Source organism: Neovison vison, chromosome 1 (genome assembly GCF_020171115.1).
Source record: "Neovison vison isolate M4711 chromosome 1, ASM_NN_V1, whole genome shotgun sequence".
Taxonomy (NCBI): Eukaryota; Metazoa; Chordata; class Mammalia; order Carnivora; family Mustelidae; genus Neogale; species Neogale vison.
Window position 1 is genome coordinate 226,787,683 of NC_058091.1, and position 13,196 is coordinate 226,800,878.

The 13,196-nt window shown below is 37.9% G+C and overlaps 1 protein-coding gene across 2 annotated transcripts in view; it reads left to right on the forward strand.

The window, feature by feature from the left end:
- Positions 1-11,202, forward strand: part of DEPDC1B (DEP domain containing 1B) — an 82,097-nt gene extending 70,895 nt beyond the window's left edge. For both annotated transcript variants that reach the window (XM_044224220.1, XM_044224227.1), the window contains exons 8-11: positions 1,593-1,759; positions 3,737-3,913; positions 8,940-9,125; positions 10,346-11,202. In XM_044224220.1, coding sequence (XP_044080155.1) covers positions 1,593-1,759; positions 3,737-3,913; positions 8,940-9,125; positions 10,346-10,507 — 692 coding nt within the window. In that variant the 3' untranslated portion in view covers positions 10,508-11,202. The remainder of the gene's footprint in view (positions 1-1,592; positions 1,760-3,736; positions 3,914-8,939; positions 9,126-10,345) is intronic.
- The last annotated feature ends 1,994 nt before the right edge of the window (positions 11,203-13,196 follow it).

The following is a 13,196-nucleotide window of genomic DNA, read 5'->3' on the forward strand; positions in this document are numbered from 1 at the left end:
CCCCTTCCCTCCAGCAAATCTCAGTTTGTTTCCTATTGTGAAGAGTCTCTTATGGTTTGTCTCCATCTCTGATTTCATTTTGTTTTATGCTTCTCTCTTTTGTTTCTTAAATTTCACATATGAATGACATCATATGATAGTTGTCTTCTTCTGACTGATATATTTTGCTTAGCATAATACCCTCTAGTTCTAACCGTGTTGCTGCAAATGGCAAGATTTCATTCTTTTGATGGTTATGTACTATTCCATTGTTTGTATGTGTATATCTATATCTGTATCTATCTATCTACATATCACATCTTCTTTATTCATTCATTTGTCAATGGACATCTGCACTCTTCCTATAGATTGGCTGTTGTGGACATTGCTGCTATAAATATTGGGGTGCAGGTGCCCCTTTGAATTACTATTTGTATCCTTCAGATAAACATCTAGTTGAACTGGGTATATTAAAAGTCCCCTCCTGCCTCCTTTTCCCTCCCATGCCTTTAGGATCAAACCTAAGCTCCTTGGTCTGGCATTCAAGGCCTTCTAAGGTCTCGTCTAAGTTGACCTTTCCAGCTCCACTTCTCTGCCAAGCCCTTACCTTCACGGCCCATGCTGCAGTCCTAAGGAGTGACTTACAATTCCCCTCAGTGCCCCTTGCAGATGTCTCTTGCAGCATCTCTCAAATTTTGTGCTTGTATTTGATGGGTGTCTCCTCACATCGTATAAGCTCTTCTAAGTAGGGGATCTGGCATATTTTCATATTTTGAGGACTTGGCATAGTTCCTGGCAGAGCATAGGTGGTCAGGAAATCCTTACTGAAAGCCAAAGATGGTTTTGCCTCCAAGACGGAGACTAGCAGGAACTTGAAGAGGTTGGGTATGGAAAAAATAAATTGATGAAAGCAGTTTCGTCTCATTAGAGGGCTTGTTTGGGGACAAATGGGATTGAAGAGAACGTAATAATAGAAACTTTAATTTTTAGCACAGTATTAGAATACTCTAAGTCTGTTGGAATACTCTAGTTTGGGTGAGGAGAGATGGCATATAATATGATTGAATCGGTTTACTCAGCTAGAAGAAAACAGCTTACATGAGAGGAAGGGTTATTTGACATGTGTTGTTTGGAAACAAGTGCAGCCATCTGTCAGTGGTCTGACTGTAGGCCTGTCAGCCCTATTATTCAGTCTGTAAGAATCATGCCAAATAGTGACCCTGCTCTTCCTGGGGGCAAAATATAAGGAGGAGAATTCAGGGCAGTAGTGGTGCATTCATGTCCTTGCTCATGCTGTCTCAGTCCTAGTAACTGTGAGGGCTGAGGGTTAGGTTAGACTCAACCTGATGTTGGTTCAGTGGGAAAGAAGGCTGTGAATATCTGCTTGCATCTGGCAAGGGTGTGAGGGAGGGAAATGGCTATATTTGTTTTATACATTTTTCATCCTTAGTTGATGGTTTGTATTTTCTGTGCTGATTCAGTTGGCCCAGCATAGTTGAATATGTGGAAACATTTTGTATAATCTTAATAATATGTATTTTGAAAAATGTAAACGTAATAGAGTCAAGGAGGCTATTGGTTTTAAAAGATTAAAAATTTTTTTTTCTCAAAAGGTTTGTTACAGAAAGAGAAAATGGCTATTGAAGCATTTCAGGTTTGCTGCCTTCTCCTGCCACCTGAAAACAGGAGAAAGTTACAGCTCTTGATGAGGATGATGGCAAGGATCTGCCTAAATAAGGAGATGCCACCCCTATGTGATGGCTTTGGGACCCGAACACTGGTAGGTTGATCTCTAACATCTAACTTGACTTGAGTTTTTGGAATACAGTTCAACTAAATAAAGTTTATTAGCTTGGCAACCCGAGGAAGGCGCCAAGGTAGGCTTGCTCAAAGAGCCACAGCTTGGAAACTGCACAGGCGGGATTACACTTCCGGTGTTGGTGTATTAAAGAACATAATGGAAAGCGAAGTGAGTAGGGATAGAATCCGAATGTAGAGGTATCTGTGGTCTCCTGCCTACTGTCAACATAAACGGAAGGAAGGGAGGACAATAAGGATAAGGGTCCTTTCAAGAAAAAGACATACTTTCCTCCAAGACAGAAAGGGTTCTGAAGCATTTGTTAGTATAACAAGTAGGAAAGGGGCAGCACACATAATGGGGTAAAGAGGAAAGAAATAAAACATAGAGTTGGACCAGACAGCCTGGGGAGAGACAGAGAATTTGTTCTCTTGGGGTATGATCTAAGGGTCCATGGGTAAGGATATTTCTTAAGATATTTTCAATTTGGCTTAAAAACATATATGCTAGTTTTGAATTCTACTTTCTTGTGTCAGCATGTCTTTTAAAATAGGGCTCATGTTTAGAATTTCTTCTATGTAATTTCTTTTTTTTTTTTAAAGATTTTATTTATTTATTCGACAGAGATCACAAGTAGGCAGAGAGTCAGGCAGAGAGAGAGGGGGAAACTGGCTCTCTGCTGAGCAGAGAGCCCGATGTGGGGCTCAATCCCAGCACCCTGAGATCATAACCCGAGCCAAAGGCAGAAAGGCAGAGGCTTTAACCCACTGAGCCACCCAGGCGCTCCTTCTACGTAATTTCTTAATTTTCCTCAAAATTGGAGATCTTGGAGCAAAACTCCTCTTCACTGGGGTATACATACATACTTCCCATATCCTGGTGAACCACAGTATACCCCTGGGGGTCCTCTGGCCCCATTTTAGAAGTATTGAGTAAGAGTAAAGGAACACTTAGTGTCCAGTAGAGTGAACTTGCTTGACCTTCCTTTTGGTTGAGTAGATGGATAATGGGGCTAATGGACCCTTCTGAAAAGCTGAAAAAAACTTTGCACCTATTCCCCAAAAGAATGCACATGGAAAATTTTGCATAGAAGTTTAGGGCATTAAGGTTCCCCAGGGTCCAGAGCCTCCAGGTAAAAAATGTCTGTGTGTCTCTGTACACATAATGTGAGGGTAGATAAAGTATCATTTGCAGTATGTTAATGACATGCAGTCTAATTAAATAAAATTAGTCATTTCATGCTTACAGGTTTTGAAACAAGATTGTCCACAATAAAATTAGTAGGAAAGAGGGGAAAAATCCTTCCAAATCATAGTTAATATGAATTCTATGGAAGCAACTACATAATATTTTTTATATTTCTGTCTTGCAAAGAGTGTCATCACTTAATGCACTTGTTATAAAGTCTCATCATTTCATTCAAATGTGATTGTCAGTTGTACACCCAAAATCCTAGAGAAACTAATAGTTAAGTAGGAAAAAGTGTGACAGTTGAGGCACATAGGTTGTGCTAGCATATTTCTGAAATTCAAAATGAAATAAGGATATTAGTAAACAAAATGGCTTTAAAGTACTTTGAACTTTAAAGTGCTACATAATTCAAGTGATGGTGGTGATCATAATTTTTCAGAATTTGTTTATATATATTTAAAACTGTCTGTAAAGAGGTGTGCTTTAAAAGCTGCTCAGATAAGTAGTCTCTGTGTAGTCTCTGCTGAGTCTCTGTGAGATGAGATGCACTTTCTGTTCACACTGGTTGCTAAGAAGATCAGCCCATTGAGATGACCAGGTGTGGCTAGGTGCCAGATAGGATGTGTTCCCTGGTCTGTGGGCCATTTCTCATTGACTGGTCACCTTTGGTTTTTGGAGATTTATTAAATGCAGTTCAGCATAGGAAAAAACAACAACAACAAACCTCATCTGTGTTTATTTAAAAAATACCTCCCCCTCTTTTTTCAGATGGTTCAGACATTTTCCCGTTGCATCTTGTGTTCCAAGGATGAAGTAGATTTGGATGAGTTATTAGCTGCTAGGTTGGTGACGTTTCTGATGGACAATTACCAAGAGATTCTGAAAGTCCCTTCGGCCTTGCAGACCTCCATAGAGGAGCGTGTGGCTCATCTACGAAGGGTCCAGGTAAAGGAAGGGGTATTAACAGTCCTTTAAAATTGCCAGCAGAAAGTCCTGTAAACTTGCTAGTCCTCTTGGGATTTCTAGATGTGAAGAATTAAGTGAATAAATGTGTACAAATTGCTTCCAATGGGGCTTGCTACATGGTGGCCACCATGTGTATTTGGTAATTTGGAAAATTTTTGAAATGTTTACTAGTTTTGTTATGTTGGTCAGTGCCCCATACTTCTGATTGCAAATTCCTTAAATGATAACCTGTTTGGATTTTAGTTTCCAAAGGAGTTAAAATTGGCCTTACCTGTCCTATAAAACTGTTGTGAAGAGTAGAATGTTCTACTACAAAACCTCTAGCTTAAATGTCTGATGTACAGCAGGTCCTCTTTGAAATATAGCCTATTGTTATTTTGTTGTTATTGTTATATTAAAGCGATGCAAAAGAAATATAACACATGACTGTTAAGTGGGCCCCAAAGTGGGGTGTGTATAAGTCTGTGGGTGCAGACACTTGCTAAAGGCAGACAGAGGTCTGCTTGGCTCCTTCTGAATGAGTGGCCCTCTTTCTGCTTAAGTACTTTTTGAGGTTCCACAATTAAGGACCAGTGAAATGCTACCTCCTGAAGTATTATTAAAGTTGATAACTGTTCATGTTTTCAGTGTGCAATTTAAATTTTTAATAATTAAATATTAAAATTTTAAAAATGAGAAATTAAACTGTTTATGTTTCCAGTGTGCCTGCATGGCTTTATTGGTTGAGTGTCTGACTCTTAATTTCAGCTCAGGCATGTGGGATTGAGCCCCCCCTCTACCTTGAGCTCTGCGCTCAGCTGGGAGTCTGCTTCTCTCCTTCTCCTTCTGCCCCCCTGCCATGCTCTGTGTGTGTGTCTAAAACAAATAAATCTTAAAAAAAAAAAAAAACTGTTAAAAAATTAAAATAGTTTTGGTAATTATCAACCTTAAATATGTTGAAAGAATTGGAAAATATAGAAAATGCACACCAAGGGAACCTGGGTGGCTTGGAGGTTTAAGCCTCTGCCTTAGGCTCAGGTCATGGTATCAAGGTCCTGAGATTGAGTCCTACATCGGGCTCTCTGCTCAGCAGGGAGCTTGCTTCCCCCTTTCTCTGCATGCCTCTCTGCCTACTTGTGATCTCTCTCTCTGTGTCAAATAAATAAATAAAATCTTAAAAAAAGAAAAGAAAAGAAAATGCACACCAAAAACTGTAACACCCAATGTTCAGTTAGTATTACAGTATTTCAGGTGTTTTTCTGTGCTTTGTCTTTTTTTTTCTTTTCTTTTTTTCCTTTTCTTTTTTCTTGCTTTTTCTTTTTCTTTCTCTTCTTGTCCTCTCCTCCGTTCTCCTCTCCTCTCTTTGCTTTTCCTTCCTTCCATCCTTCCTCCCTTTCTCTTGTTTATGCCTTATTTTCTCTGAGAATATAAGAAATATTTCCTGTATCACTAAATATTCTTGACTGACCTAATGGTGGTTGAGAGCTTAGACCCTGGAGCTAAGTAGTGCTTGTATTCCTCATGTGCTATTTATTGGTCCTGTGACCTCAGGCACATTTTATTTTATTTTTTTTTTCAGGCACATTTTTTTTCCTTTTCAGGCACATTTTTTAATGTGTCTCTGCTTCAGCCTCTACCCAATACCTCTCTTTTCTCATCTGTAAAATGGGATAATAACAGTTAATACCTTCCTCCTAGGGATGTTTTAGGGGTTGAATGGCTTAAGATGTGTAAAGTGCTTAGAATGATATTTATTACATAGTAGCCCCTCAGTTGGTAGCTGCTGTGGTTAAGATTATTATCATCATTAGTGTTATATTATTCCACAATATTATTATTGTTAGCATAGTATTCCATAACATGGATCTATACCATAATTTATTTAAATGGTTTTCTTTGGCTAATATTTAGGTGGCTTCCATTTTCCCCTCTATTTCGCAAATAACAAAATGGTAAACATTTTGGTAGCTAGATTTTTGGGGGGATGATCCATGATTATGTTCTAAGAATGAATTTTTAGGAGTGGCATTACACAGTCAAAGGCCAGGGATGTATTTTAAGTATTGATTGCGTATTGCCAAATTTCCCTTCAGAATGATTGTTCTGATCCATTTTCCCATGAGTAGTATAAGAAACTTTGCATACTTCTTAATATATATATCTTTGCCATTTTAATTCGTAAAAAGTGTAACCTCACTGCTGCTTTAGTCAAATCCTCCCCAATATGTTTATGACCCAAACTTAAAAAAAAAAAAAAAAAAAAGTAAAGAAGAAAAGAAATAACTGAATTTCTGTAAAGAGAAGTGATGGCAATAGCGATGTTGCCCTGTCTACTGGCTCGGTTCACGGTTCCCAAAGCATAGACAGATCACGCAGCACCTCCTAAGTGAACTCTTTGCTCTCTGCTGAAGATCAGAAGGCTGAGCTCTGCTGATTCATTTAACAGCAGATTAGCATGATCTTGTGGAGGGGCACTGCCCTGGCACTAAATGAAGCCAGTAACTGCTCATTTGTCCAATTACATTTGCTCTCTTGGAAGTACTCAGTAGAATCGCGGAACAGTTGTTTCATACTCAGAGATCTACTCTCTCACATGGCCTGCTCAGCCCTGACAGCGTGGCAGATCCAGGACAGGGCTTCTCGGAGAAGGAAGTGTTCGTTGGATTGTTCTGGAGGTTTCAGGGCTGACCCTGTGATAGGTAAATTGTGAGGTGGTCATTGTCTTTGACACCAACCTTCTATTTGCCTTGACTGCAACCGCCTTCTTCCTTTTGTGCCCTTTAATCATGGGTATCTGGTATTTTTCTTACTAGGGTTCTGGCTGCAGAAAAACTATAAGTGTTATATTTTGGGGAAGATGGAACTCTTGGAGTCTGAACTTAAATACTTTTTAATTTCTTTGTTATTCACGTAACATTGACATACAATGTTATGTTAATTTCAGGTGTCCAGCAAGGTCATGCAGCCATTCTGTACATTAGTGGTCCCAGCAATGAATGTAGTCACCAATCAACATGACTACATTATTGGCTATACTTTCCATCTCTGTGACTTATTTTATAACTGTTAAGTTTGTACCTCTGAATCCCCTTCATCAAATCGCTGATTTCCCCCCACCTCCATGCCCCCTTTTCCCTGGCAACCAACAGTTTGTTCTCTGTATTTGAGAGTCTGTTCAGTTTTTTTGCTTGTTTTGTATTTCTGTGGTGTTGTTATTCTTCCTCCTTTATTTCTGATTTTATTTATTTGAGTCCTCTTTTTATGTTGTTAAGTCTGGCTTAAGGTTTACCGATTTTGTTTTTCTTTTCAAAGAGACTGTTCTTAGTTTCATTGATTTACTTTTATTTTTTTATTTTTTAAAGATTTTATTTATTTATTTGACAGATCACAAGTAGGCAGAGAGGCAGGCGGGGGGCAGGGGGGGAAGCAGGCTCCCTGCTGAGCAGAGAGCTCAATGTGGGGCTCGATCCCAGGACCCCAAGATCATGACCTGAGCTGAAGGCAGAGGCTTAACCCACTAAGCCACCCAGGCACCCCTTGATTTTTTTTTTTTTAACTCTCTTTTTCATTTATTTCCACTCTATTCTTTATTATTACCTTCCTTTTATTAGCTTTAGTCTTTATCCTTTTTTCCTATTTCCTTTAGGTGTAAGGTTAGGGCATTTATTGTCATTTTTCTAGCTTCTTGAGGTAGGTCTTCATCACTATAAACTTACCTCTTTGAACTGCTTTTACTGTGTTCTGAAGATTGGGACCATTGTGTTTTCATTTAATTTGTCTCCATGTATTCTTTTATTTCCTCTTTGATTTCTTCACTGACCTATTGGTTATTTAGTAGCATATGTTTGTGTCTTTTCTAGGTTGGTTGGTTGGTTTGTAACTGATTTCTACTTTTACACTGTTTTGGTTGGTAAAGATGCTTGTTATTATTTTAGTCTTCTTAAATTTATTGAGATTTAAATTGTTGTGGCTTAACATGTGATCTATCCTGGATTATGTTCTATGTGCACTTGAAAAGAGTGTGTATTATGCTGTATTTGAGTGGAAATTTCTGTATATATTTGTTAGGTCCACCTAATCTAATGTCTTGTTCAAAACCACTATTTCCTTGTTGATTTTCTGTCTGGATGCCTTCTCCATTGATGTAAGTGGGGTGTTAAAGACTCCTATTATGATTGTAGTACCATCAATTTCCCTCTTTTTGTCCTAATATTTGCTTTGTTTATGTAGGTGTGAAATTAATATTTTTAATGGATATTCATTTATTTATAAGTCTTACCATCGTCTTTCCTCTTTTTTCTCCATTTTCCCTTTTGCACTGTACAGTGTTTGCACATTTGTTTTCTTGCTTTTTACTGTTGACGTATTTGGAGATGTTGTAGTACTTCTCCATACATAACAGCCATACTACATGTGTGCCTCTATCCTTTCCCAAGGAACGGAAGTCAGATCCTCCAGATGTCAGAAGGAACCTCCAGAGGAGGATGTTCACTATTGTAATGAATTACTTTTGTCAACATGTTTAGTTTATGTTTCAATTTAAGATTTTATTTTAAAGAGCACACCAAGTTTTTTGTTTATTAAAATGGTTCTTGGGTTAAAAAAGGTAAGAACTCTTATTTAAAACTGTGGCTTTGGGGCACCTGGGTGGCTCAGTGGGTTAAGCCGCTGCCTTCGGCTCAGGTCACGGTCTCAGGGTCCTGGGATCGAGTCCCGCATCGGGCTCTCTGCTCAGCAGGGAGCCTGCTTCCCTCTCTCTCTCTGCCTGCCTCTCCGACTACTTGTGATTTCTCTCTGTCAAATAAATAAATAAAATCTTTAAAAAAATAAAAAATAAAACTGTGGCTTTAAGTGATTTTTTTCAAATTTATATAAACACTTTTACTTTTTAATAAAGAGTTTTCTAAACGAATTGAAGAATGACATGGCATTCCCAGGAGGAGATATGCTCTATTTGATCTGAACCAGTTTTGCAACTTATATGAAAATATGCTTATGACTTTCACTATTAATCCTTTTGCCTCAGATAAAATACCCAGGAGCCGATATGGATATCACTTTATCTGCCCCGTCATTTTGCCGTCAGATCAGTCCAGAGGAATTTGAATACCAGAGAGCATACGGCTCTCAGGAACCTCTGGCAGCTTTGTTGGAGGAAGTCATAACAGATGCAAAACTCTCCAGCAAAGAGAAGAAGAAAAAATTGAAGCAGGTAAAAAGAATGTTCTTCAGAAGCCATGTCTTCTTCCTACTAGTCTTAATACTGTTTTTTCTTCTTATTCTCTGCTTTAATGGATTTCATGTGAATCTCATCTTCTGAGATGTAGCAGTTTTGAAAGTATATTATTCAAGTCATATACTCCAGAAGTCTCATGGATGTACTCAGTTGTGATGAGTTTCCCACATCTTATTCTCCAGTGTAGATATTTTACCATTATTGAGCTCTTCATTTATGGAGCTGCTCTCTGTTATTTGTTTGGATATTTGGCACGATGTGAGTTAATGGAGCAGTTACTTTAAATTCTGAGAAGCTACCAAATGAAGATAAATTCCTCCGATTTTTTTCTGAAAAGTAAATTGTACTGAATTTGCAGATATAAGATGTGTAAAATTGAAGAGGCTTTGGTTTTAGATAGCCAATATTTGGGGTTTAGTTCCTGCTAGGCAACACAGCTTTGGGTTTCACTGAAGAGCTTTTAATTAAAAATAGATACACTTTAACCATTCTTAGAGTAGTGATTCAAGATTAAGGGAATGGTTTTTATTTTTCAAGACTGATTCCTGCAAGTTTGATTCCTGATCGTACCATACATTTGGGATTATACACAGAGCCCCAGAGTTCTAGACTCCCAATCACATTTTTCTCAGTAATTTGGAGTAGAGTTCGGTGTTGGGGATCAAAGAAAAAGCATCATTGCCTCTCTTTAAGCTTTTATATATACTGGAACATTTTCCCTTCCATATGAGCAGAAGCAGGTGGGGCTGAGTTGGAGAGGCAGAGAGATCGTGAAATGTATTTGGGCCAAAATTTTCTTCACCCGTATAGAACACAAGTTATTTTCAAGTCAGAATTACATGGGACTATTTTTAAAGTGAAGTCTATTTATAGTTAGCAAGCGGAGGAAATTTTAAGAAATAGGACTGAAATGAGAAGTTTGTTTGAAGATTGAATCAAATTAAAGTTGAATTAGATCTATAGCAAGTGGAATTAAATGATCTCACAAAAAGAAATGGATTTGTGTTGGAGTGAATTTGATTATGATTTGTCATCGTCTTATTCTCTTTCTGATGAAGAACAATAAACATTAAAACAAAATAAAGACAGCCTCGTATGGAATCAGATCAGGAAGTCTTTAATTTTAAAATTAGATCACCTAATTTTATTGGTTCTTATCTGTTTTTTTACTCATCTTGAATTTTTTTTTTTTCCAGTTTCAAAAATCCTATCCCGAAGTCTACCAAGAGCGATTTCCTACACCAGAAAGTGAAGCACTTCTGTTTCCTGAGAAACCGAAACCGAAACCACAGCTGCTAATGTGGGCACTAAAAAACCCTTTCCAACCATTTCAAAGAACTAGAAGTTTTCGGATGTAGTACTTCCATAGCTGTTAGAGAGCTCTGTTGTTGCCTTGAGCAAATGGATGGTTAGAGAAGGACTATGGTGGTGGAAGAAGGAAGAACAGACAATAGAGACTACTAACTGAAATATAAAGTGACTGGACTTCCAAAAATGTTGAGCCATTATCAGTATTTTTGTAAAACTCAGTGCTATTTTTGAAGTGTAAAAATCATTTAAAATTTAGACAAATATACAGGGGTAATGTTAATGTGTTTGTAATTATTACAAAATTTAAGGATTTTTATTTTTTTATTCGTTGTTTTTCATGGTGTTAATAAAATAATTATGTGTACATTTAGTTACTGATGTCTTTGTTATAACCAAGCCTTAAAAATAGTGTATATACTTGAGTAAGAAAGACAGTGGGGTACTGTTACTGTGATGCTGTTGATATCATAGCTTAATAGTTCTGATTTCTCTTTTGTAAAATCTCATTTTCAATGTTGCACCAAGATTCTTAATGTCCGGTATTATGATGGCTGTGTCTTTCATTGAGGATTCATTGGATGTTATGGCAGATATAACTAAAGCTGGTTCTTTAATAACATATATATTAGCTGGTGTTTACCTCTAAGTGGAGAAGATGTTCATTTTCCTGCAGTGGTATAATTTCAGTTGTGGCTGAAAATGGAGAATTGAACTGAATAAACTTTTTAGGTCCTAATTGTAAGTCACATCTCTGTTATTTCATGAAAAACACAAATAGATTAAGTAAAATGAGATTACCTCCTTTATGTTTCCCCCAACTCCCTCATCCTTTTGAAAATAAATGGGCTGTAAATAAATACTGTATTTTGTTTCAACTTGGTTAGATTTTAGTTCTTTTATTTATCCAAAAAGGGATTCTCTAGTATCATCCCTGCTTTTTTCAAGCCCAGCTAACACCTTGATAATCGTCATTCTGAACTCCAGATCTGACATCTTACTAATGTCTGTATTGATTAGGTCCCTAGCTGTCAGTACTGGCTCTTGCTTTTTTTTTTTTTTTTGAGGTGAGTTTTTCCACCTTGTCATTGTATCCAGATAAGAATAGAAGAATGAGGGGCGCCTGGGTGGCTCAGTGGATTAAAGCCTCTGCCTTCGGCTCAGGTCATGATCCCAGGGTCCTGCGATTGAGCTCCACATCGGGCTCTCTGCTCTGCAGGGAGCCTGCTTCCTCCTCTCTCTCTCTCTGCCTGCCTCTCTGTCTACTTATGATCTCTGTCTGTCAAATAAATAAATAAAATCTTTAAAAAAAAAAAAGAATAGAAGAATGAGAGAACAAAATACTAAAAGGGTAGCAACAACTCCAGAAAAATATACACTTAACCAAATCGGAAAAGACCCAAAATGGGGGGTGGGGAAGGGGGGAAGAAAGGACAAAAAAAATTATATATGTTTATGTATGTATATATATATGTATGTTTATATATGTATATATAAAACATATATGTATGTATATAGATAAACATATATTTGTATGTTTGTATGTATGTGTATATGTACACACGTGATTTTGGGTATATTTTGGTCTGTTAAAAGAAACTGCTTCCCAAAATTTTAAATAAAGAAAAACATATATATACAAAAATAAGGGTAAACACGATGAAGGGATAGAATATGACTCTAAAGGTGAACATTTTAAAAAGATTCTAAAAAAGGGATTGATAAGAAGTTGGTTGAAAAAAGAAACCAAAAAAAGAAAGAATGTGATCAAGCTGGAGACTAGAACAAAGCCAAGCATTAGATTTAGGGTATATTTTGATCTGTTAGAAGACTCTATATCCCAACATTTTAAAGAAAAAAAAATCTATGTGTACACAAAAAGTAAAGCTAAATACAATGAAGGGATAAGACTATAACAATGAAAATTTAAAAAGATTTTTAAAAAGGTATTGATAGGATAAAATAGTTTAAAGAAAACATTAAAATAGGAAAGAGGAAAAATTTAAAAAGATAGAATAAGAAAAAAAGTTTTTAATATTTACCTTTGAGGGGTATCTGGTGGTTCAGATTGAGCCCCACATTGGGCTCCCTGCTCCGTGAGAAGCCTGCTTCTCCCTCTCCCATTCCCCTTGCTTGTGCTCTCTTTCTCTGTCAAATAAATAAACAAAATCTTTAAAATATTTTTTTAACTTTGAAAGACTAAAGGATCATGGGGAAAAAGCCATGAGTTCTCTATGTGTTGCTTTCCCCTCACTCCGGAGTTCTACAGTTCTCATTGATCGGTACACTTGGTCTTGGCTGGATGTTCCTGCTCATCTTCTGCGGGAGGGGCCTGTTGCACTGATTCTCAAATGTCTTTGTTGGAGGCCGAATTGAGCCACCCTAGTCAGGGGCCAGGCTAAGTAATCTGCTCGTTAGCTCTCAGTAGCTTTTGTTCCCTGAACGCTTTCCGTAGAGCTTTGGAGGACGGGAATGAAGATGGCGGCTTCCCAGTCTCCAGGCGGAGGAGCTGAGAGCTCGGGGCCCCACTCCTCAGTGCACCTTCAGAGAAAAGCAGTCAATCCCTCCCATCTCCCTGGTCTCCGGCTGCGCTCCCAGCTCACCCAGCTTGTGACCAAGCGTTTCTGTTTCTGGCACACGGCTTTGATTGGAGTCTCCAAACCCTGCAGATTCCCTCCTCCAGAGAAGGAAGCTGAGTCTCCCTGGATCTGCCACTTACGGGGTCCCTGCTCGAAGAAC